Below are 26,336 nucleotides of genomic sequence, written 5' to 3' on the forward strand. Positions count from 1 at the left end.
GGACGGGCCTGGCGCCGGCGGCGGCGGAGGGGGCGCCGCGGGCGGGCGATGTGAGCGCGGCGCTCTGGGCAGGTGAGGCGCGCCGGCCGGGGGCGGCGGGCGGCGGGCGAGGCGCGGGCGGGGCCGGCAGGACGGGGGTCAGCCCCTGGGCCGCTGTCCGGCTCCCCCTGGGCGCGGCGGGGCGGGCGTCTCCGCGCCTGGTCAGTCCCGCGGGCCGGCGGGTGGGCGGGCGGCGCCGACGGGAGCCGAGGCCGGGCGGGGTCGGAGGCCCGGGCACCTGTTCGGGCCAGGCGCGCACCCCAAGGGGCAGCCGTGCTCGGCCCCGGAGCCCGGGCGCCGCTGACCGGGCGGAGGGTCGCGAAGGAGGCTGCCCTGGGCTGCTCAGCCTCCGCCCCGGCCGTCTCTGGATCCCCGCTTCCGGGCACCTCGCTCCCGGGGTTGCTCCCTGTTGTGCCGGGGGCGGGGGTCTGGGTGTTTGAGGCCCCTGGAGAGCCTGGCCGGCCGGGGGTCGCCCCGGGAGGGGCTGCCAAGAGGCGGCTGCCTCACGCCACTGCTTTTCTCCAGGTAAACAGGCGGCGGCGGGTTGTGCTTGGCCCCGGAGGTCTCCGTGGTCACTCTCGCGCTCAGTTGGTCTTGCCATTCCGAGGGCGGACCGGCCCGGGGGCTGTAAACAGTGCCCTTCGAGGCCAAGTGGCCATGCTGTAGGGCGGCACTAGTCAGGGAGTCTTGTGTTAAGGCTTTCAGGAAGCCTTTTCCACGCTGGGCCTCAGTTTCCCCACGTGAGAACGGAGGGTTCGGATTAGCTCTCTAAAGACTGTTCCAGCGCTGCTACGCTGTGTAAGCCTGGAATTGGAAGGGCTGTCCCTGGTTGAAGACACTGGGCAGCTTCACTGAAGACTTTTTTTTCCCTCAAATGTGCACTTTTAGCCACTTAATTCACTTTTGTTTCACACAGGTTTAAAATGACTACAAGCAGCGTTTTCCAACCTCACTTTATCATCTTTCATCCCTTGCTGTTCACCCTAGTTTTAGTGAATCACATTCCTCGGAGTTTTGCATGCAAACATTTTGTTTATATTTGCCCATTTTTCTTTGTTCCCTAGTCCAGGCCCTCTTTGCTTCACATCTGGATTATTGCAACAGTTTCTTAGCTGGTCGCTGACTCCAGAGGTTTCCCCTCCCCCATCCTTCCTTTATGCTAACGCCTAACTTACTATAGGAAGTCAAAAAATAGTTGAGCGCCTTCTTGCTTATTAAATGCCAAGATGCTGTTCCATGTGGTGGGGGAAAGTAATTGAAGGCTCACTTAGTCTCCAAATAGCTTCACATTAGGTGCCAAGACATTACCTGTGAAAAGGTAATTTTGATTAGACAACGCTGTGTACAGTAGAATTAACAAGGCAAGATGGAGGTCACTGTAGGCACAGTGGTCAGGGAGGGCTTAGTGAGGGGGCGGGATTTGAGCTGGGTGTTAAAGGATGAGTAGGCTTCAGATAGGAAAAGAGGAGTCAGGCCCAGTGATCCTGTGGAGTTAGTGACTAGACCAGTCTCCTGGCAGAAAAGGGCTCATGTAGGAGAGGGGTAGGAGGAAAGATTGGTTGGGGCTGGTTCCAGAAAGAACTTGAACAGTAGGCCAAAGTTGAAACTATTCTAAAGGCACTGTTGAGCGACAGGAGACAAGGGGTGGTTCATGCGCTAGAGCCGGAAGGGAGAGGCTGGAGGCCAGGGGATCAGCTAGGAGGCATTGGTAGTTATACTACTATTCAAAGCTGATTGGTGTCCAGCCATTGCATGCCCTATCTGCCCAGGGCTGTCCTTGATTTAGTCCCACCTCATCCACCTGAACCTTATTCCCTGCTTCTTCTCCAAGTCTGGCCCCAGCAGAAGCCAAGTCATGACTGCCTCTTGGGCTTTGCCCCTGTTGTTCCCCTCCTCTGTGCACATTCTCCAGTTCACTTCCTTCAAGTCCCTGCTGAAGACATACTTCCTTCAGAACATGTTCCCTGACTGCCCTACCCCCATGCCTTTGTGACACTCAGATCCAGCACTTGTTCCTTAGTTATTGAACTTGTTCTTGTCCCAAATGGAGTGGGAGATTTTTTTTTTTTAATATTTATTTATTTATTTTAGTTCTCGGCGGACACAACATCTTTGTTTGTATGTGGTGCTGAGGATCGAACCTGGGCCGCACGCGTGCCAGGCGAGCGTGCTACCTCTTGAGCCACATCCCCAGCCCCTGGAGTGGGAGATTTTTTAAGGGCACTGGATTTTTACTACTTCTCTCAGAGCCCTTCTAGTACCTGTATTTTTTTTAATAGGTATTCAGATACTTTCTGATTTTTGTTGGTAAACAATTTTTTAACATTTATTTTAGGGAGAAGCTCTTTTAGTTATTAGTGTTGTCTATCATGTTTAACTGATGTTTAATGCCAGTCAAGGTGGATGTTTTCAGCTTTCAATCTTGGGGTACAGAAATCTTACAAACATTAAAATGTTTATTCCTGATCACAGGAAAAGAAAAATGTCATAATTCTTCAGTCAGAAGATGTGGGGAAAGATTATCAGCTTTGCAATCACACCTTGGTTTGAATCCCAGCAAGGCTACTTACTAGCTATGTGAACTTGAGCAATTTATCAGATATCTCTGAGCCTTCATTTTTTATTTGTAGTATGTAGGATGATAAAGACCCTTTCATAGGATTTCATATGAATTTTTAAATGAAAATGAAATACAAACAAGGTAGTAAAATTTGTATTACCTAGTAACTGCTTAATACATTGTCATTGGATATGGTTTTATCAAGGGGGGGGGGTGATCATAGGCTACCTGACTGTATCCCCTGAGTTATAGATTTCAGCATGGCTCTGTATCTGCCTTGCAGTTGAAGCACTTGTCAAAAAATGTCAGTATCATAAATCTAGAAGCCATAGTTATATTTTATTCTCATTAATTTTCATGTTGCTTTACTTTAAATTCTGCTTAATGTTTTTCAAACTTCTTAATCCTGTCCATTTAATGTTTTGTAGCTGACAAACTGCTGAATTTAGCTTAGTGAAGGTCATCAACTGAACGCAGTTAAGTTTCTAATGGTTATTTTCTGGTTGATGTTGATGGCATGGAAAACCTCATGGAAGAATGCAATTCCAGGTGAGCTTTTCTAATCCTTTTGTCATAAGAAGCAGAGCATAATGTATTTTCCAGGTCCAGTGCCCCTATAATGCACCCTTAATATTTTTATGTTGAGTTCCTTTCTGTAAGAAACTTTTGTTCTTTTACCTGAAACAAAGCTGTTCAATTTGTGATTAGAATTTGAAACATCTAGCAGGGCATGGTGGCACACACCTGCAGTCCCAGCTTACTTGGGAGGCTAAGGTAGGAGGATTGCTTGAACCCAGGAGTTCAAGGCCAGCCTCGGCAACCTTGTGAGACCCCATAACAAAAAGAAAAAGAATTTGGAATATCTTTTTGCCTTCTTCACTGACAGTAAAAAGAATGAACATTTCATAGAGAAATGGCGCAAACCATTTGAAGTATAATATATTGTGACCTTGTAATTATTACCGTGTCAGACTTAGCCTGACTTTATCCATGTAGTACATCCTTAAATGAGAATTCTCTTCTTGAAGTTGATCATTAAGAATTCTGCATCAGTAAAAACCCTGCTTTTTTGTGTTTGTGTGATGCTGGGGATTGAACCCAGGGCCAGTTTACCACTGAGCTATCTCTAGCCCTTTTTATTTTTTATAACCCTTTTATTTATTTTTTTGAGACAGAGTCTTGTGAAGTCACCCAAGCTATCCTCAAGCTTTCAATCCTACTGTCTTAGCCTCTGGAGCTGCTGAGATTACAGGCTTTCATCAACACACCCAGCTTAAAGTCTTAGAGGAGGTAGGAGTTCTGACTCTTAAGAATGACAAATCTAGGTTCAAGTCCTGGCTGAGCCAGTAATTAGCTGAGTGAACTAGGGAAAGTTTCTTCATCTCTCAGTTTGTTTCTTCATCTGTAAAAGGGGAATACTTATAACAATTGTCTCATTGTTGTCAGGAAGATTTAGTGATCAAGTAAAGAGCTTACTTAGAGCACTGTACACAGTAGGAGCTGAATAACTCAGTCCTTACCATTGCAAGTAAAGAGGTCATTCCTCTCCTGCTTGGAAAGCTCTGAAGCAGCTTCTGATGTTTTGCATTGACTAAGACAAATCGCACCCTCTCAGAATTAGTATATCTGAGCAGACCTGGAGAATGTTAACGCCTTTGTAGGAAATGTAACAGTTTGGATAAAAATGTTCTTTCAGGCTTACATGAATTAATGCAGTAAGAACTCTAAACTTGTTTTCCTTTAAATTAGGATGAGTGCTTCATGAATATCCATCACAGAATGCCATTTTCTTTATTTTTTATTTTTTCTTGCGTTGAGTTTCAGTAGCACCAGAATGTTTCGTGCAGCCCTGGTGCTATTCGGCTGTTGCTGCTTTCCAAAGGATTAGATTGTAGCTCATGACAGCTCAATTTTAGTTTTGATCTAGACCCGGGCAGAAATATCTAGAAAAGTTATTTTTATATAGTTGTTACTGCTGTTACCATGCCTTTCATCTCCCTGCTTCAATCTGTGGTCTTTTTTAAAGACTTTGTATGAGTGAAAATTAGGGATCTTCAGTGTCTGATGGAGAAAGCTTAGTTTGAGCTGTGTCTCAGGTGTCAGCAAGTTACTAACTGAAGCCAGCAGGTGCATCTGGGTTTGAAATCATGAGCATCTTGACTGAGAATAATGGGTACCTCCTGGCGCCTTAAACAACTTCCAAATTTGTAACCTTACTTTCCTTTCTTGAAAGTGTAACTGGATATTTTTAAAAGAAGTGTAGCATCTTGTGAAACAAATTATAGCGTTTTCAGGTTAGGTGGGAATAAACCACCTTGCTAGATTTTGCCTTTTCTTAGACATGGTCCTATACCTCAGGGCTCTTCAGCAGGAAAGGCTGAGAGCCAATAATACAGCTAAGATAGCACTACGTGGATCTTGAATCTCTAGCTTGGTTTAGGTTACATCAGCTGAGCCATGATAAGAGCCCCTCTGTCTCTGTTCTCAGAGCTGTCAGAGTGGGAAAGCTCTGTGGCTTTTGAAGCTCACAAAACCAGCACACATCCAGTCCCTTAGTCTGTACTCTTTTGCTTTAATTCTGGTTGTCATGGGGAAATGATTCCAAGGATTTACCCAAGAATTTCGTGAGGGTGTCATGCCCAGGTGACATTTAAGAGTCCTGTCTTGTCTGTAAGTTTTCTGTAGCATGGGTCAACAGTGTGACAGGATGTTCCTAGTTTATATTGTCTAGTTTCCTCACTAGCAGAATATATGATGCAGAGTTACCACCACCAACAGGATTGAACCCAGGGGTGCTTGACCACTGAACCACATCCCTAACCCTTTTTTTTTTTGGAGATAGGTTCTTGCTAATTGCTTAGGGCCTCACTAAGTTGCTGGGGCTGGCTTTGAACTTGTGATCCTATTGCCTTAGTCTTCCAGGCTCTGGGATTACAAGCCTGCGCATTCACACCCAGCTGATAGTTTTACTTTTGATACTAGTCAGTGGAAATGCTGTTTCAGGAGAGAGCTAAGTATGAATGGTACATTTTTTCATCAGATACTGTGTTAGAGTACCGCACCTTTTTCTGTTCCCAGTTCTCTTCTATGTTCCCTCCCTGAGGAACATCATCTTTCACCACCATCCTCAATACAGTTTTTGGTCACTTCCCAATCAGTATCTGTTTCTCTCCTGCCCCATGTTTCCTACTCCTTAGTAGGCAGCCTCAACTCAGCTTGTCCTGGCTGAGCTCCTTGCCTCCTCAAAGTGGATGTCATACCTGTCTCCAAAGTCCTGTTAAATCCTCTGGACTCTCGTTCACAGTGGCTGCCTTGAGAATCCCACCTGCAGTCTCTATCCAGGTGCTCAAGGGCCTCCACCCTATGGCAGTCCTTTGTCACATCCCTTTTTGTACCACTCATGCAGCTCATTGCACCCCAGACCCCATCCGCTTGCATACTGCTCCTGCCACTTCTGTCTGGAGTGTTGGATCTGTTCCTTTTGAAATGCAAGGCCCTGTTTTAAAATATGTTGCCTAAGAAGATTTCTATTGATTTTTAAAAAAATCTTTTTGGTCAGAAGTAATCAGTCCTGTCATTGTTCCTCATAGTTCTTTATTTCTGTCTCTATAATTGTTAGTTTTATATAAAAATTATCCATTTGCAGCCCATCTTTCTAGATTTTTTTAGTTTAAAAAACTATTTATTTTTAGGCGAAAAGCCTACATGTCTTTTATAAAATTTAGTGAGACTAATACAACTGTGTGATTAAAATATCAGAAGTTTTAAAATGAAGTATGTTTCCCTTCCTAAGGTGACCAGTGTTAATATATCATGTGATTCCTTCTAGAACAGATTCAGTAGCACATACATTTGACCCTTGAGTAACACCTGTTTGAACTGCATGGGTTCACTCATTCATGGAACATTTAAAAATTTTTTTTTTATATTTTAATAATTTGAAAAACCTCACAAAGCATGTAGCCTAGAAATGAGAAAAAGATGTCATGAATGTGTAAATATGTGGATACTAGTCTTTATTTTATTGTTCTCTGCCATAAAATACCCACAAATCTATTACAAAAAGTTAATATGGGGCTGGGGTTGTGGCTCAGCAGTAGAGCGCTCGCCTAGCATGGGGAGGGCCTTGGGTTCGATCCTCAGCACCACATAAAAACAAAATAAATAAAGTAAAGGTATTGTGTCCAACTACAACTAAAAAATAAAATATTAAAAAAAATTAATGTGTATCAAAACTTAAAACAGCTGGTTGTGGTGGTGCAGGCCTGTAATACCAGCAGCTCCAGAGGATGAGGCAGGAAGATCTTGAGTTCAAAGTCAGCCTCTGCAAAAAAAGCAAGGCACTAAGCAATTCAGTGAGACCCTATCTCTAAATAAAATACAAAATAGGAATGGAGATATGACTCAGTGGGGATATGACTGAGTGCCCCTGAGTTTGATCCCTGGTACCCCATTTCCCCCAAAAAAACCCTTAAAACAAACACAGACCACATAGTACCATTTGCATTTGAGAGAAATGTAAACAAACATAAAGATGCAGTACTAAGTCATAACTGCATAAAATTAATAGTAGTATGTACTGTATTGCTGTAATAATTTCACAGCTACCTCCTGTTGCTATTGCAGTGAGCTCAAGTGTTAGGAGTATTCACCTAAAATAATTGTGTAATACTAATCCTTCCACATCACTCCAGTAAGTTGCATGTAGTGATAAAAAGTATTCTCTTGAGGTTCTTGTGCGCTTTTTACTACATATAATGCATATAGCATACAAAACATGTTAATCTACTTGTTTGTTATGGGTAAGCTTCCTATCAATAACAGGCTATTAATTGTAAAGCTTTGGGGAAGTCAAAAGTTATAAACTTACAAAACACTGCACCTGGCTATCTGTTCTTTTAAATGACTGCATAATATTTCATAGTAGTTTTATTTTTGAGGCAGGGCCCACTGTGTTGGCCAGCCAGTCGTCAAACTCCTGGGTTCATGTTCCTCCTGCAGGAATGTATGACCCCATCCAATTTGCTTTTTTCTTTCTTTCTTTTTTTTTTTTTTTTTTTTTTAAAAAAAAGCCAGTCTCCTTTTGATGGTGGTCCTTTTTTTTTTTTTTTTTCTTCCTATAACAAAGAAAAATCCTTAGTTGGACATCCTTGTTACATATATCCTAATCCTAATGTGGAGATATATATATATATATATATATATATATATATAAATGAAAAAATTTATGGGTTTTATATATAAGTAAATCTATCTATCTATTGATGGTACCTGGGTACTTTCATTGAGCTACATCCCCAGTCCATTTTGTGTTTTATTTTGAGATAAGGTCTCCCTAAATTGCCCAGGTTGGCTTCAAACTCCTGGGCTCAGTCAATACTCTGCTTCTGTCTCCTCAGTAACTGGGATTATAGGTGTGCACCACCCACCTAGTTTGTGAATATGATGTATTTAAAGGCTCAATTCTTAGCTGTCATTTGGGGACCAACAGGTAAATGCCCTTTATGTGTTGAGAGATATTACCCAGTTATCTCTCAGGATTACATTTGCCAGCTCTTTTAAAATGTCCACAAGTCTGATGAGTTAAAAGTTATATTTCATGGGCTGGAGTATAGGTCAGTGGTAGAGCGCTTGACTAGAGGCTCTGGGTTTAATCTCCAGAACTTAAAAAAAAAAAAAGGTCTTTTTTCTTTTTGGAATTCAAATGTCTTTAATCATGAGTAAAGTTAAAACATCTCTTCATGGTCTTTTTTTGTTTTCTCTGGGTTTTGTTTGTTTTGTTGAACTGTGTATCCTTTGCCCTTTCTTCAGTAGGTTTTTTTGTGTTCACCCAATTTGATTTATAAATTAAAGAATTTGGACAGTAGCCCTCTGTCAAACATGCATGCATTTTTCCTCTAGTATGTCGTTCATCTTGTGGTGTTTTTGGAAAGGGGGGTATGTTTTTGTCATGCTTTTATGTTGTCTTTGCCTTTGTGGCTTCTGGAACTTATGTTATGCTTAGAAAGGCCTTTATGTCAATATAAACAAATTAACCCATGTTTTATTTATTTTTTGGTGATAAGCAAATCTTTCAAAATAGTGGTATAAGAATATAATGAATAATATAATTGTATTAATAGGACCCTCCATACATTCCCTGGTACTATTTAGGGCCTTGGTAAACTAATGCAACAGCCCTGAAAACTCAGGGTGCTGTGTTTCTGTTAATTGGACTTTTTAGTTTGTTACCCTATGGAGTCATCATATATATAAGGGCGGTTGTTGCCTTTTTTTGCTCAAACTCAGTGGGAGGAGCTGGGTGATGGAAGAGCAGGGGCTCTCATTACTGGTGTCCAGACTTGAGCAGTTTCTGTTAGATTATGGTTGACTAGATTATAGTTTGCAAAATGCCTTTCTGTTCCAGAACTCCTTTAGGCAAAATGTACTTTCTTCCTAAGGGAGCTTTGGAGCCTGCATTAGAGGCGTCATTTCCTTGTTTGTTGTGTTTCAGAACAGCGTCTTGTCCTCATTCATGGGCATGGTGAAGTCATTTGTAGTTAATTTTTGAGTGGGATCTTGCAAAGATCTCAAGCAGCTTTACTTACTAAGCCTGTTGCCATATGGTCTTGCATCAGCCCTTGTTCTCTTTTCCTTCACCTTTTTCAGGTCTTTGGGAGGAGTGTCTGGCCTGGCTCAGGTGGTATTGACAGACCAGTCCCACTCTCCCTATGGCTGTGCCCACAGTGCCTCAGTATATGAGTGGCCTCTCTCTTGCTGGAGCCCATTCTGTCTTAACTCCACCCAGTGTGTGTCACTTTACTTCTAAAGCTGTCCACCTCCCCCTGGACTCACCTTGGTGATTTAGCTTCCCCACCTGCTGTCCTCTGGTGCCATCAGACTTGGCTTCCTTACTATTTGCTCACTCGTGGGTAGTCCCCTCAGTTTGCTCTTGTTTTTGGAACACAGGCCCATTGCTACTTTGAATTCTTTTGAACTTGGACTGGATGAACCCTGTGTCTTCTTGGAAGCATCTGCTCTTTGGGACTTCCACCTTTAAACACCAAAGGACCATTCACTTGAGCCTAGTTCTGTGGTTTCTAACTAATTGAGACTTTAACATGTAAAGATGGTTTTTTGTTTAAAGCAGGTAAAATGAGCCAGGATTAAGGGGCTCTGAGGGAGAAATAGGGATCAAAGCTGTGAATATGGATGGCATAATGCACTTTTAGCTGGGTTTTCTGCTCACAGTCCTTACTTCTACAGGTGATTTTGATCTAAAAAGAGGATGCTGAAATTGCTTTTTCATAGAGATGTGCATTTGTAATTTTGGTGGATTTTACTAAAATGCCTTCATTTGCTGTTCTTCCTCCTGGGCAGCAGTCGGAACAGTCCTGGGAAAATTGGCCTTAGAGTCTGTTTCCTCATCTTTAAAATGGTTTAATAGTGCTGCTTCATGGGGGATGGTAAAAGTTCAGTGAGCATGGTGAGTCTTTCAGTTATGCCTATATGCATCAAGCATTTGGTACCTGGTGGTTACTGGTGGTTACTGACATGTCAAGATGTCCATGTAGGAGTCTTGACACGGACATCTGTCCAAAGAGTTGGGCTTTGTAGTCCAAGGCTGGCCACTTGTTTACGGGCCCTTGCAGCCACAGATCTTCTAGTTTTGGAAGCTGGAAAAGGACTTTTCCAGGAAAAGGAGGAAGGTTAAGGTATGTGATTGGAGGTAGCAGTCATCTCCTTTTTTCAGTTTCTGAGACTGGTATAGGGGTTTGATATGTGTGGAAGCAGAATATTGGACTGCCCATATTAGAGGATCCTTCCCAAAACCCACAAGACCAGGGAGAGCATCAAATGGCCACGGCAGAAGCTGTGTGAGAGGTGGAAGCTGTTTCCATAGTTTGACTTCATACTCTTTCTTCATATTCTTTCTTTATAAGACAGTAAGAATTCTGGCTGGAGGTATGACTCAATGGTAGAATCCTGGGTTTGATTTCTGAGCACTACCAAAAGAAAAAAAAAAAGGAAGGAAGGAAAAGAAAAAGAATTCTAAAGTAAGAATTTGAAAAAGCAGAAAGATGGTCTCTTCATTGGTTGTATGAGCAGAAGAGACCTCTGAAGCTGAGGAGCCAGCAGACCCCTTCAACTAAGTCCTCTCCATGTGGTGGTTTTTGAAAGAAGTGTTTCTGGTTTTTATCAAAAGTATAGTTTTTACAAACAAAACCAAAATAAATATTGTTAAAATAAGTATTAATAGTACTACAGAAAAATGTTCATTTTATATGTGCCTCTTTTTTAAATTAAAGTGCAAAAATGTACATGTCTTGTGGGCATGATTTTTTACCTAATATGAGGGAAAGCCCTATGATTAATATGCTAAATTAAAGAAGACTGATTCTGATGTTTTTAGTGAGCAGAATAATCAAATTCATTATTGTTTTCTGAAGAAGCTGCAAACTTAATCTAAATGAAAAACTCATATAAATCACTACTCTGCATTATCAAAAATGAATTCCATTCCCATATCTCTTTGAGTTGGGAGGAACTGCATTAAGCCTGGATCAAACTACAAGACTGGGACTCATCTTTGAATTCCCTGTGGTTTTGTATAAGTAGGAGATTGATATTAAATGAATATTTCCTATAAAAGGAGGAAAAAATAATTTAAATCCCCAGTTAGTATGCCATTTAGTGACTACAATTAAATCTCATATTTGCAGCACATATGACAAAAGGCTAATTTCCTTAATTTGCAAAGAGCTCTGACAGTTCAATAAAAAAGGCAAATATGGGGCAGGGGCTATAGCTCATTGGTAGAGTGCCTGCCTCGTATATGTGAGGAACTGGGTTCGATCCTCAGCACCACATAAAAATAAATAAAGATATTGTGTATATCTACAATTAAAAAAAATATTAAAAAGAAAAAGGCAAATGTGGGCAAAGATAAGAATAGGTAATTCAAAGACAAAAGTTAGACAGGTTGCCATTAAACACGAGAAAAGATATCAACCTCATTTAAACATAAACATATGCACATCAAAATGATGAGGTACCATTTTTCTCCTGTCAGTTCAGCAAAAGTTAAAATTTAATACCAATTGCTGGCACTTGCAGGGGAGCAGACTCTTCCCCATGTTTTTGGTGAAAGGCTAGTTGCTTCCACCTTATATAGAGGATAATTTGGCACTATTGAAATGAAAACCTCATGATTTCTCTGTGAGGAGTTAGAAAAGAAAGCCACAATGTATGTGACACGTATGTTGCTGTTCTGGCTTTGTATTGGCTATTTAAGTTGCTTCCTGTTTTGATATAAGATGGAACTGGTTAAAAATACTGACACAACCATCCATGGAATGCTGTGAAGTTGGAAAAAGTGGGGTCATGGGGTATATGCTGCTAAGGAAAGACTTTAAGGTATATTAAATATGTTTCTTAAGATCAGGGTACAAAACAGTTTAGGCCAATACAATACATGTTTAAATTTCTCTGAAAGAGCACCCCAAAACTACCAGTGATTGTCTGTGGGAAAAGGGGTTGAGATTGAGGAAAGTTTGGCAATTTTTGTACTTTTTTCTACTATAATCTGAAATTCTATGTGCATATTTTAAAAAGATAATTAAAAATTGATCTAACATAGGTATAGGCCCTCTGGCATTCTATGTAGGGAAGAAATCAAGAACTGCCAGAAGCCATTGAGTAACCTCTTGGAGGATCTTATTTGAACTTGAAGTCCCTTTTACAAAAGGTTCTGACCTCTTCTATCTCAGGACTACCAACCAGGCCTAATAAGTCCAGTCATGGGGTATAGAACTTGTGATGAATTATGCTATTTGCTCTCTGTAGCCTGGTAATGTGCCTAGAACTCAGATTAAGTATAAATTCACTTTTTTCCAGTCTTTTAGAAGCTGCTTACTCAAGAGTGTTGCTTGTTAGCAGCTCGAGGGAGGAACTTTGAATCTCATTGTCACTGTCGAAGGAAGCATTGGTATAAGGGAGAGGAGAGCAAAGTGCTACCTTTCTCATGTTGCAGAAAAATGGAATCCCTCTTAGGCGTTAATCAGGGTGTTTCATTTTTCCCCTTAGTGATTTTATTTCAAGTATCATTCTCTACTTCCGAGAAGATAAAAAGCTGCACACAGGAGAGGAGGCCTCATTGTAAACATGTTCTTGGTTTTTCATTCTGCTTCAGAAATGCTTTTTTTTGTCCTTTTCCCCTGGTTTTTGTCTGTCCCCCACCCCCTTTTGCCCCTTCATTCCACAAGTTGCTATTTACACACTTGGTATCATGAAAATGCTATAAGGTTAAGTAATATTTGACCTCTCGTCAGGTGCCAGCTGGGTTGCATTTTTGTAAGTTGTGCCAATTTGAGAAAGTATTGTCTCATCTTAATTTTTTAGTTTACAAATGAAATGATTAAGCATTTTTTCTCTGTTTAAAAGGCAAGGATATTTTCATTTCTTTTTTAAAGCATCTGTTCATACTCTTTGCTGATTTTTTTCAATTGTTATATATGACTTTCATTGATTTATGAATTTTGTATTCTCTGCCATGTATGTTGGAAAATATTTTTCATAATTTTTTTTTCTTTTGGTCAAAAGTTTGTTTTTTTTTTAGGTATATAAAAAACTTACTTCTGTAGTTAAACCTATATATCTATCTTCCAGTGCTTAGAACTGTCTTTTCCTAGAGATTATTTCAGGGTATGCTATAAGAAATCTGATTCTGTTATTGTTTGTTCACATTCCCTAAGCAGCATCTATTTTAATCATTATTCCTTTTTTTTTTTCACTGATTTGAAATGGCTCATGAGGCTGATTTCTACTTCGGTCTATCTCAGTCTGATTTCTACCTGCCTGCCCTGACAGCATGATGTGGGCTCTGCCCTTCCCTTCAGCCCTGTCCTGCTCTGGTATGACACTCCCAGCGATCCTTCCTTCCCAGCCCAGGCTCTTTATCTCTTTATACATGTGATTTCTTCTGCCTAGACAGTTTCCTTGCAGCACCCCCACACCCTCACAGAGCTCGCTAACCTTTGTTCATCCTTTTGGTCTCATTTAAAATAGCATGTATGGGCTGAGTTTGTGGTTCAGTGGAAGAGCACTCACCTGGCACATGTGGGCACTGGGTTCAATCCTCAACACCACATAAAAATAAATAAATAAATAAAAATAAAGGTATTGTGTTGCCGCAGTCCGGCTGCAGCAAAATAACCAGGGGGGTGACAAGGAACTTGTGTAGATTGATACAGCAGGAGTGGGAGCCGTTTATTGTAGGACAGGAGGGGTATATATACATTACACACATCGTATCTTAATTAACATAAACTAGATACAGCAGTCAACCAATAAGGAATCTCCATACTCAATGGCCCACTGGTGTTACTTCACAAACCACTCCCTCTCGCAAAATGCCAGGCGCCATCTTGACTTGTTTACAGACTCTAACATTTTGTCTCTCTGCAACTAAAAAATATATTAAAGAATAAAATAAAATAGCATTTGTTCATGTGGCCTTCTCTGACCAGTCCCCCATTATAAAAGATCTCATAGTTTGTATCACAGTTTATGATGAGAGGATTATAACGCACCTGGTGGTTAGTGCCTGGCACATAAAAGGTACTTAATATCTATTTTATTTACCAAATTAACTTGAATCTAATTTTACATTGGCTATATTTTTCTTTTTCTAAAATTTCTTTTAGCATTTATTCTAGATCTGTGCTGTCCAATTTGGTAGCCACTAGCCACACATACACTTGAAATGCAACTAGTAGGGCTAGGGATGTAGTACAGTGGTAGAATACTTACCATGTGTAAGGCCCTGGGTTCAATCCCCAGTCCTGCCAAAAAAAAAAAAAACCAAAACAAACCAATAACAAAACCAACCCCTGAAATGCAACTAGTCCACACATGTTGTATATAAAATACACATCAGATTTCAAAGACTTAATATGAAAAAAGGAATTTAAAACGTCTCATAGCTTTCTAAACTGTTGTTGATTATGCGGTGCCATGTTTTAGATACATTGGGTTAAATATATTGTGAAAATTTATTTTAGTTTTTTATTTTAAAAAATATAATTTACTAACACCAGGCACTATGCTGCATGTCAGTAATCACAGCAACTTGGGTGGCTGAGGCAGGAGGATTGCAAGTCTGAGGCCAGCCTAGGCAGTGTAGTAAGGCGCTCAGTAACTTAATGAGACTCTGTCTCAAAATAAAATAAAAAAATAAAAAGGGCTGGGGATGTAGCTCAGTGGTAAAGCATTCCTGCGTTCAACCCCCAGTACCAAAAAAAAAAAAAAAAAAAAGTACTAGATGGTTTGGGTTGCAATACAGTGATAAGGCACTTGTCCAGCATGCATAAGACCCTGGGTTTCGTCCTTGGTGCTGCAAAGAAAAAGAAAAAAAAAAGCAACTAGAAAACATTAAGTTACACATGTGTTTTATTTTTCATTGTTCTAGCATGTTTGAGATCCTGGGTTTAATTCCCAGCATGGGGTCGGGGGATGAATTGAAATCATTTTGTCAAATTTCTAAGAAAATATTCCATTGAGTCGCATTACATTTACAAATTAATTTTAGATAAAGGTTTCTGCCTCTATAGTATTGAATCTTCCTTCAGAAGCATCTCTTCATTTATGCATTTGTATTTTGTCCTTGTATTAAGGTAGTATTGTATTTCCTTTTTGTTGGCCCTACTGAAACCAGAATTTTGAGTGAGACTAGATTCCCTGTTTGGTCAATTTCCTCTGGGTTTTTGTCCTACAAATTTTGAAGAAGGGAAAAGCAAGCAGAGCAGGATTTATTTAAGGGAGAAGAGATAGAACCCCTGCCATGCGGGAGGGGGACTCATAGCAGGAAAAAAAAAATTTGGTGTGCCAGCTTAGGAGTTTATATATGATTCTGGGCTGAGCATGGAACAAAATCTATATAAAAAGGCATTGAAAAAGTATCAAGGGGCTGGGACTGTAGCTTAGTGGCAGAGCGCTTGCCTAGCATGTGTGAGGCACTAAGTTCGATCCTTAGCACCACATAAATATAAACAAAATAAAGGCATGCTGTTCATCTGCAAATACAATCAAAAATTTTTTAAAAAGTATCAAAACTATCATTTGGACTATCATCACCCCCACCTACCTTTCTATAACTTAAGTCTGAGTTTACCCCCATTTTCCATTTTCCACCTCTGGCCCAAAGGAATTGGCTGAAGGTGTGCCCACAGGTTGTGTCTTTAACATTTGAAATAGGCTCATTAACATGTCTATTGGTTAGCCTATGTGGTTGAATGGGACCAATTATCCTGACTGCCTGGTCATTTTACTATCTATTTTACATTCACTATTTATTTATCTTCATCCTCACCCAGGTATTGTATAGTTTCTGTTGCTTGTTGCTGTCTGTAACTTGTGATCTTACACGTTTTTTTTTTTTTTTTATGTGCAGTTATTTTTGAGACCCTCCACTTCTTAAATCCTAACTCTAATATATATTGCAGATGATTTGTTTGTATTTCCTATGTAAATAGTCATAATTGTGTGTAACAGTAATTTCTTTCTCTCTTTTTTTTTAATGGCTATATGCCTTAATTTCCCCTTGTTGTGTTGCTTTGACTGGAAGTTCCAGAACAATCTAAGAGTAGTGATGGTAAAAATGTTGTCTGTCTTCCAGTTCCTGATGGGAATGCCTTACTAAAGTGTTTACCAGAATGTGCTCCAGGGAGCATTAATTCTTTAGAATATTAATGTGTGTACCTTGAGAAAAGAGTTCCAATTAAATGAGTTTGCAAACTGCTGAGTTAAACAGAATGCTCCTCTGCAGGACTTTTCAGATGGGTTATTATGCTAATGTGTTTTTGATCCCTAGGAGATAAGGAATGATCTGGGGCTGGCTAATTCATGGGCTTGTGTTCTACCAAGTACGTTTTGGGACATGCAGACATAATGTTTCCTTTTTAAGGATGCTGCTGTCATTGACATGCAGTAGATACTGTTTATTATATCAAGAGAGTATTGTTTGCTGACTAGCTTATTGAATATTTCTTCCTTACTCTGAGGTGTTCAACTTCCTCAACTGCATTTTTGGTATAGTATTGATTTAGTCATATGTATTTTTTCCCCTTTGACCTTCTTATTTTATAGATTATATTTGTATATTTCCTAATATGTAGCTACTCCTACTTTTGGGAAGCAGCTGTTCTTGGTTATAATATATTCTTTTAATGCGTTGTATTTCCTAGTATTTCCATTAGAACTTTAAAATCTCTACTTAGACAAAGTAGACAGTGTTCTTTGTGCTATTTGTCATCTTCTGGTATCAGATTTGTGCCAGATGAACTGAAATGCTTTAAATGTTTCTACATGTGTCTGGAACAGTGTGAACGGCCTGAAGATCATTTGTGTCTTGGCACTTCTGTTTCTTTTTTATTTAGTTCTGCCAATTTATGTTATCCTAAAAATATGTCCATTCCATACAGATTTCAAATTGATTTCAGTCGTAAGTCTAGGATAAATAAAGACACAGTATTCCTGTTTGACTAAAATGTTTTAACTCCGATTTTGACATGATTTTTTAAAAAAATTCTAAAGTGATACAGTTCTACTAACTGATCCTTTCCTGCAAGTCTTGTATTTGGTTGCACATTGTCTTGTCTTGAAATTGTTAAATTTTTTTTCTGTGATTATGTTATTATTCTGTATTATTTTCTTTCTTTGAGCTTAATTTGTTATTTATTTACCAACCTCCTGAGTTGAGTAGTTCCACTTATTTTTAGTACTCATTCTTTAATGGTAAAAAAGTTTGAAGGCTTTGACTTCTCTTATTGCCTTTCTTGTTGTTGGTGATATTTTCTAAGCCTCCAGCATTTCATTATGAAAAATTTCAAATATTCATAAAAGTTGAGAGAATTCTATAGCAAACACCTGGATATTTGCCATCCGAACCCTGCCATTGTTAGCATTTTATCATGTTTGCTTTATTACATACCTGTCCATCTAATTTTTTGGAGATACATTCCCAAGTAAGTTGAAGACCTATGTAAATGTCACTCAGACCCTTCTTTACTGCTGATTTTGTTTGTTTTCTCATTTTATAAATACTTGTATTCCATTCTGATTTTTCTCTGATTCAATACCTATTAAGGAGGGCTTTAAATTTTTATTGGTTGGATCTTAAAAACTAAAATATAATTGTTAGATCTCATCTTGTGTTTTAGTCAGAAAATGTAGCCTGGCCTCTCTGTACTTCATCAGTTTTGAGCAAGCTGGTGCTGCAGATTCCAGACAAGAGGGAAGCAGAACTGTCCCAGGTGCGCCAGCACTGTGAGCTCTAGTGGAGGTGAGGCACTTTTGATGTGTCCATCACTCTTCTTGCTCCTACTCCTAAAAATAACTTTACTGGAAGGGACTGAGCTTTGCTGTGTCACAAAAAAGTGTGCAGAGCAGAAGGTGGAAAAGTGCAAATCATGACAGTACTGACAAGGGACCTGCTTCACTCATGATGCCCAGTGTGCTGTTAACTTGAAAAATACCAGTTATAAATACACAGATAAGGGCTGGGGATGTGGCTCAAGTGGTAGCGTGCTCGCCTAGCATGCGTGAGGCACCACATAAAAATAAAATAAGGATATTGTGTCCACTAAAAAAAAAAATACACAGTAAGTCAGGTCATCCTTTAGGTGAATTTCAGTAATTTTTAGAGTCTTTCAAATCCTCAAAAGTAAGTGAAACAGGGAAATATTTTTTCTGAAAGTATACTAGTTTCTCAGTTGGAGCAGAAATAGCCCTATTATGTCTAGTGTTTTATTTTTGATCAAGAGAATGTTGGATGGTAATGATACTGAGCTAATTAATCCTGTGGTTATTTGGCTTTAGGTAAATTAACTGAAACCTGAAAGACTAAAAAAAAGCAAGAGGAAGAATGTTGAGGCAGACCTTAGGAGGTACGATAGCTGCAGTGTTTAGATGTTGTCAGCTTGTGTTTATTTCACTTGTGCTTGGTGAGCAGTCATTGGTGAATTATGAAATCTCTCTTTTTCCACAGATTGCGCTTCATGTCGGTAGAAATGGACAGCAGCAGTTTTATTCAGTTTGATGTGCCCGAGTACAGCAGCACCGTTCTGAGCCAGCTAAATGAACTCCGCCTGCAAGGGAAACTATGTGACATCATTGTCCATATTCAGGGTCAGCCATTCCGAGCCCATAAAGCAGTTCTTGCTGCCAGTTCTCCGTATTTCCGGGACCATTCAGCATTAAGTACCATGAGTGGCTTGTCAATATCGGTGATTAAAAACCCCAACGTGTTTGAACAGTTGCTTTCCTTTTGTTACACTGGAAGAATGTCCTTGCAGCTGAAGGATGTTGTCAGTTTTCTGACAGCAGCTAGCTTTCTTCAGATGCAGTGTGTCATTGACAAGTGCACGCAGATCCTAGAGAGCATCCATTCAAAAATAAGTGTTGGAGATGTCGACTCTGTCACTGTCGGTGCTGAGGAAAATCCCGAGAGCCGTAATGGAGTGAAAGACGGCAGCTTCTTCACCAACCCTGTTGAGATCTCCCCTCCATACTGCCCTCAGGTACGGCAGCCCGCTGTGAGCAGTGATCTCCGGATGGAGACAACTCCCAGCAAAGCTTTGCGCAGCCGCTTACAGGAGGAGGGGCATTCAGACAGGGGGAGCAGTGGGAGTGTGTCTGAGTATGAGATTCAGATCGAGGGGGACCATGAGCAAGGGGACCTCTTGGTGAGGGAAAGCCAGATCACTGAGGTTAAAGTGAAGATGGAAAAGTCCGACCGACCCAGCTGTTCTGACAGCTCCTCCCTAGGTGATGATGGGTACCACACCGAAATGGTTGATGGGGAACAAGTTGTGGCAGTGAATGTGGGCTCCTATGGCTCTGTGCTCCAGCATGCATATTCCTATTCCCAAGCAGCCTCACAGCCAACCAGTGTTTCAGAAGCTTTTGGAAGTCTGAGTAATTCTAGCCCATCCAGGTCCATGCTGAGCTGTTTCCGAGGAGGGCGTGCCCGCCAGAAGCGGGCTCTGTCCGTCCACCTGCACAGTGACCTGCAGGGCATGGTACAGGGATCTGACAGTGAAGCTGTGATGAGCAACCCTGGGTATGAGAGCAGTCCCCGGGAGAGGAGTGCAAGAGGTCACTGGTACCCATACAATGAGAGGTTGATCTGTATTTACTGTGGGAAGTCCTTCAACCAGAAAGGAAGCCTTGACAGGCACATGCGCCTCCATATGGGAATCACCCCCTTTGTGTGCAAGTTCTGTGGGAAGAAGTACACACGGAAGGACCAACTGGAGTACCACATCCGGGGCCACACTGATGATAAACCATTCCGCTGTGAGATCTGTGGGAAGTGCTTTCCATTCCAAGGTACCCTCAACCAGCACCTGAGGAAAAACCACCCAGGCGTTGCCGAAGTCAGGAGTCGTCTAGAGTCCCCTGAGAGAACAGATGTGTATGTGGAACAGAAACTAGAAAATGACGCATCAGCCTCAGATATGGCCCTAGATTCCCGGATGGAAATTCATACAGTGTCAGATGCTCCTGATTAAGATGGTAAAGAAGTGCACCCAAACAAAGCACATTAATCAATGCATATTTGTGATTTGCTTTGTTGTAATCTTTGGTTTTCCCAACCATCTGGAAATCTCTTGGTCTCTTGGCAGTTTTTCTAAAGTTTCTGGATGGAACACTTCATTGTGTTTATCCTTTCCCCGCCCTCTCTCCCCCAAGGAGCTCAAAGCATGAAGGGCAACATATCCAGGGAAAACATGGGCTGACAGTATTCCTCTTTGGCTGAACTCTTAATCCAAAATCCTCCAGTGAGTTAGCTATGCCAACTAGTTGACCCGCCATTCTCTGCCAAGAGGCATACTCTCTCTCATTGTGGGCGCTGGCACCAGTGCATTTCCACGGAGGGACTAGGATGCCGTCAGCTGATACAAATGGGTAACCTTTTCTAATTTAAACTTACTTTAGGGGGTAGTTAGGCAATTTATATATATATATAATAAAACGATTATTATATATATAGTATATATACATTCTCAAATTTGAGTTTATTCTGGTTGAGGTGAATGTAAGAGGAATATATAATTTAATACAATGTGAACAGAGCTTTTGACTCTGTCTCATCCCTACCTAATATGTTACTTTTGCCCCTTTGTTTTCCTTACAGAAGAATGTTAATAAGATTTCATATATATTAATCATTGTGTCCAAAAGCAAGCAAAGCAAATCACAGTGTTCACAGCTCTGCTTCATAACAAGTACATAAACCAAATGCCATAAAATTTCTTCAACTCTAGTTGGGAACCCTTTGGAATTTTTGTTCGTTGTCTGGCAGGAAAGCTGGACGACCTGTGGTGCTGACCTTTTTACATAGTATAGTGTTATATTAGCCAACCCCAAAGGAGCAGTGGTTTTCAAGGTTTTTACCGGCCTACAAATCTACCTTCATTCCGTACTGTAGAAACATACATACCAGGTAACTAAATCGAATCACTCTCTACCATGAGTTAGTCCTCGCACTAAAGGAAAGGGATTTGTAGTTTTGTCTACAAAATTCTCCAAGCAGTGTTGTGGTGTTTTTGTTTTCTTCCTCCTTTTTCTTTCCCTTTTCAAACAGCCAGTTCAGGTGCACAGCAACTTTTTCTACGTGCAGTTCCCTGGGAAACTGCAGAACTTGGAATTTGTACTTTTTGTAAAGCTATACTCTATGGGAATTGCAAGCAATATATCTATCTTAGTATTGTGTGTGCTAACGAGAGCCTCGGTGGCTCCCCCACTCTCTCAGTGTTTCCTGCTTAAAGAAACCAACAGTTAAAAGCCCTCTGAGATACTCAGTGTGTCACCAAATTTGTGTGTGTATCACCATATTTTTGGTCACGTGGTGCTATTTTTGTTAAGTATCTTTTAGGTCAGTATAGTTGTAGAAAATGTGAAATTTAATGGTAGTTGTGAATTACAGTTATTTTCCTCTCTTTGGTTCATAGCTTGAAGAGAGACCTCAAAAGCATGTATGTGCTGGCAAACACATTACTGTATACCTGATCCTGTTTGAATAATGTTCTATTGGTAGGAAAAGTCTTCACTATTGTGTTCACATATACAAACAGGCTTTACAAGATCGCTTTGGTGCTGTAGACTCCAGTAGCGGGCAGTTCTGGAAGCAGCTTGGTGGTGAGTCTTGCTGCAGGCTGCCCTTGGGATGTCAGCACTGCAGCCTCTGTCTGTGGACCTGGACTCTTGAGTCCACACTCAGCGCATCTCCACAGGGGAACAGTGCTGCCATCTAAGAGGAATAGAAACAAAAGACAGCCTCTGAGGCTGTGCATTAAGGAATGCAGAAATGGACGTTTGCTGGTGTTCCATGCTTTTTTGGCTCTTAAAATACCAACGTAGATTTGGGGAATTATTTTGGTTTGGGTTTTTTGTTTTGTTTTTAAGAAAAAAAAGTCATTCAAACCCTTTGTGTGTAATAGCCCGTGGGTGGTGGCTGTGCAGTAGCACCTCTTTAGCACACAGGACCTGTTCACGTGTGAACTGCTACGCTACACATCAGTGTTAACTCCGAGTAGATTACACTCTAATCCTGCTGCTCCTGAGGAGCAGCTCTTGCTAAATCGGGTATATAGTATGCCTTTTTCCTCGTCAAACTGCCTAAGTGGGGGTTTGTTCTCTCCTTGAAGCACTTGTACAACTCCTGATAAAGCCGTGTGCTTCACGGGGAGGCTGGACCCCAAGTGTTTACCCACTTAAATATGTTCTGGGGTTTCAGGTAAATGTTTGTTGATTTTTTTTTTCTTTAACATGAATAAGTTTGATTTTGATTTTTTTTTTTTTTAAGAATTGAATGCAAAAAATTTGTGTTGTATTACAAATTAAGTTTGTGACAAGAAAGACCCAAATCCAAGGACATGAGAGGTCAAGCTCAGGGAAGTAACCTCCTTTTCACTCAGGCTTGGGGCCTTCTGCAAGGCCTCTAGAGCTTTCTGCAGCATATGAGACAAGTTGGGAGGGAGAGCACTTGGGGCAAGCACCTTTAGTGTCCTGGTTCTTGTCATCGTGTCCGTCTTAACCTTATTTACATGAAGTTCTTGTAATTGTAAATTTGTTTAACTGGTTTGAGTTTACCAAAGAGTGACTTATCCAAAATTGTCTTTGACAAAAATATACATTGCTTTGATTGTACAGTTCAGGTTCAAACATTGTCATGGGACTGTTAAGGGGCAGAAAATTGATTGAGTTTCTCTCTAATAATCATGATTCCATATTTTGCAAGTTCCACTTGCTCCCATTCTTGTTGCTAACACTTTACCCTTTCCACTGCTAGCAGTGTTAAGAATGAATTCTCAAGCCATAACACAGTACTGTAAAGTTCCGCAGGGCTTCGAGGGAGGCAGCACGTAGGCCAGCACACAGCTGAGTAGCCTTTCTGAGCATTCGCACTGTCATGCCTTCCAGTGTGCATGACTGGTGAGAGGGTCACTTCACTCAGATGGGGCAGCAGCAGTTAATTGTGCCTTGCCACATGAGGATGTGCCAGGAGGATTAACATGACCACAGAACAGAAACATTCCCTCCCTGAAGTTCACGTCTCCACAGACGAAGTACGCTGTGTAACTCCTTAGAGCAACTCTTTTTGGAAAGCAAAGTCCCTATTTCTGTACAGTTTTAGGTTAGGTGTTTTCATTTATATCAGATGCAGAAATCAATTAAGATAAAGTGATATGTGAAAAAAATCTTTTACAGTAAAGTATATCCTGAATCCATAAGGCTTGTTCATAATTGAGTCTCTTCCTGAGCTACCTTCTCAGCATTAGACAATGTGAAGACAGTGACAGCGTCCTTTCTATCAATGTTTAACCTGTTACTACAAACTGTGAAGACAACAAAGAATTTTATACTTGTACTAATGTTTGTGGTTTTAAACAGTTTTTTCATTCTAATCAGTTCTCTACCCTCTAATTTCTACTAAAGCTGTAAATACATTTAGAAATTATATTTGTAAATACAGTATATGAAGACAAGTTAACTTTTTGGTTAGTGGAAAGCCTCCCACCCAGTTGGCACTGCCTTAGCAGTTGTCTGATTTTTTTTTTTTTTTGTGTTGTTTTTAGGTTTTTTTTTCCCCCCTTTTTTCTTTTTTTAAACAGCAGAAAGGATACTGTCAGTTCACTGTTAAGCAGAATATACTGTAGAACTAAATTGATAATTTTTAAATCTTTCAGAGCATATGTCTCTTCTGATGAAAGCAGTTATAACCAACTCTGTTTTTCCCTTAGCCCAGACCATAGCCTGCATGTTTTTATGTGTAGTTTTGGTTTTATTTTTTGTTTTTACAGCCTAGACTCTAGGAAGAATTTGCAGGAACACAAAACAAGGGCTGGGGGGAATCATCTATGTGAATGAGCTTTACTTTAAAGAGATTGATGTGTTTTATTTTAACAACTTTTCTGTTTGTTACTGTGACTTTTTGTTGTTGTCGTCGTCATCGTCGTTATTGTTAAATTCTATAATGGTTTCCTGTGAAGCCTCCACTGAAAGGGACTCAAATATGCAACACCTAAACTATTTTCCAAGGGCACATGCCCCTTGAATGGTGCTTCTAGACTGGTCAGGGTTATTTATTAAATTTTATATATGAAAGTATTGGGGAATTATGTAAATTCTTTATATGAAACTATCTAGTTCATAAATCATAGATTTCATATTACTCAGTGCAACTGAACTGAACGTTCAGAAGAGTCATTCACATTGTTCCAAATTTGTAACGGTTATCATGTCACATGCATCTTTTTCAGTAAGTGCCAGAGTGTGTCCACTGTTTCTGCCTTGACTTCTCAGCCCAGAAGAGAACCTGTTTTCTCTGGTTCCCTCTCTGGGTCTGGCACAGACAGGGCTATTGTAAATCTTGATCAAGTCCCGGAGTCAGCCTTGCTTGGCACTCCGAGTAGCCGATTCAGTAAACAGACCTCTTGCTGCCCCTCAGTGACAAGTATGCTGTGAATTCAACCTTTGGACTTGTGGCCTAAGCCTCTGGTTGCTGCCCTGACTAGAGTAAGAGGTAAACTTACCTGGTTTGTTTGAGAATGACCATTTTCCTAATGTGAAAACCATCTCTCTCACCACTTTTATTAGTAGGGCTAACATTGTTTTCCGTTATAAATGGTTGAGCAATTTGAATGACTTAACACAGTGTCATTATCTTGCAATATAAACTGGTAACCTCACAACTCCACACTTCATCACCATATGAAGTAAATGAAGCTAGCTAAGCGGATGCTGTATCAACTAGTAACTTGCCATTAAGGATTATTTTATAGCATGGATTTAAGACTATTTATTCAAATGATATTTTACTCTGTATTCATTTTGTTTTAGATTTGTGACATGAATATTTCAGTGCTGCTTAATTTTGTTCTGAATTCTCGTTTCTTGCTTGTAAATGGCTTTTTTATGGTATAAAGTCAATGGAAATTGCTGTTTGTAAATAAAAATGCTGCTAGAGCAACTGTGCTGTGTTTGCTCTCTGTCTTCGCCTGCCCTGGCCTCTGAGAGTTTCCCTGGCCCTGACAAATATCTGCTGTCTCATAGTTTCTGTAACCACTGTTTTCAAAAGGCAAGGGTTTCATAAGAAGCTCTTGTGCCACAATTGTGCAGAGAAGAGATAGGAGCAGGTGTGTTTCTGATCTTTCTTTTGTGTGGCTAAGACTGGATTAGCAGGGGTGAACCCTGCTGTCCCCACCTGCCTGCAGAAGTACCCATTTGGTTTCTTGAAAGTGCCTCACCTGGTCCTGCACAGAGCTCGAAGCTGTACGGGCTGTCTCTTCTGCCTCCTCTGTCTTCTTCCACTTGGCCAAGACAACTCCTCCGGGTTCCAATTCTGCTTCCCTACAAGGGCTATTGAAGTCAGGCCCCTTTATAAAGGTCTTGTTGAGCTGGGTTCCTGCCCATGGAGCACTTACTACCATTTGTAATTGGATGTTCATTAGTGGGATTATTCAGCTCATCTTTACCCCACCAGTCTGGCAGCCCTCTGCTGCAGGGATCCTGAACTCATTCTCACTTGTGTGTTCTTTGAGTGAATGGGCAGTTGCACATTTTCAGGAGGGTCAAGCAGGGCAGCAGGGCTGGTACAGGGTGGGATTCGGTTTGGCTTCTGTGGAGCTGGCTTGCTCCTTATACTCATGAGTAAGGGCTGCTGTATAGTAAGTTCTCTGCCTTCTCTCCAGGGCTTTTCTATGGTTAGGTGATGGTGAGGTGATATGAAAGGTCCGTGCTGAAGCCAGCTTCACTTGCTATTGGGGGCCCAGGACTCCTGAGGAACAAAAGGGGAGGATGAAGAAAGTGCATCCACAGGCCCGACGGGAGGCCTGCCTTCTAGCCCTGCTTTTGCCTTACCACGACCTTAAGCAACCTCTTTGACCCCAGTTTGACTCTTAGGGCTTAGACATGTTGTGAGGCAGTGGCTCCTGATAGTGTGCCTATTCCCATGGGCTCGAAAAGTAGCCCAACCTTCCCTCCCACAGGATTAGAGGAATATCCAAGAGGATGTGATCCTGGTGGTGGGAGCACCCATGGGAGCAGATAGACCGAGTCAGAACACATATATAGATCTTCCTGGGCTGCATTCCTGGCAAAGGCCATTGGCCTTCCATTTGTCCTGAAGTCAGACTTATCCTCACTTTCGTTTCTTCCAGTTGCAATTCAGGTGTTGACTCTGCCCTGCAGGCTT

The 26,336-nt window shown here is 40.9% G+C and overlaps 1 protein-coding gene across 9 annotated transcripts; it reads left to right on the plus strand.

Moving 5' to 3' along the window:
- Window positions 1–25,112, plus strand: Zbtb34 (zinc finger and BTB domain containing 34). Of its 9 annotated transcripts, XM_027944153.2 has the most exons (6): window positions 4–72; window positions 3,028–3,148; window positions 3,775–3,889; window positions 17,797–17,918; window positions 18,455–18,522; window positions 18,624–25,112. In XM_027944153.2, exon 6 carries the CDS (start codon window positions 18,634–18,636, stop codon window positions 20,146–20,148), a length of 1,515 nt encoding a protein of 504 aa, XP_027799954.2. In that variant the 5' UTR covers window positions 4–72; window positions 3,028–3,148; window positions 3,775–3,889; window positions 17,797–17,918; window positions 18,455–18,522; window positions 18,624–18,633; the 3' UTR covers window positions 20,149–25,112. The 9 variants fall into 9 exon arrangements, with proteins under 9 accessions (XP_027799998.2, XP_027799954.2, XP_027799945.2 ...); XM_027944144.2 differs by lacking the exon at window positions 3,775–3,889; XM_027944188.2 differs by lacking the exons at window positions 17,797–17,918; window positions 18,455–18,522.
- The last annotated feature ends 1,224 nt before the right edge of the window (window positions 25,113–26,336 follow it).

This window comes from Marmota flaviventris, chromosome 13, assembly GCF_047511675.1.
Source record: "Marmota flaviventris isolate mMarFla1 chromosome 13, mMarFla1.hap1, whole genome shotgun sequence".
NCBI lineage: Eukaryota > Metazoa > Chordata > Mammalia > Rodentia > Sciuridae > Marmota > Marmota flaviventris.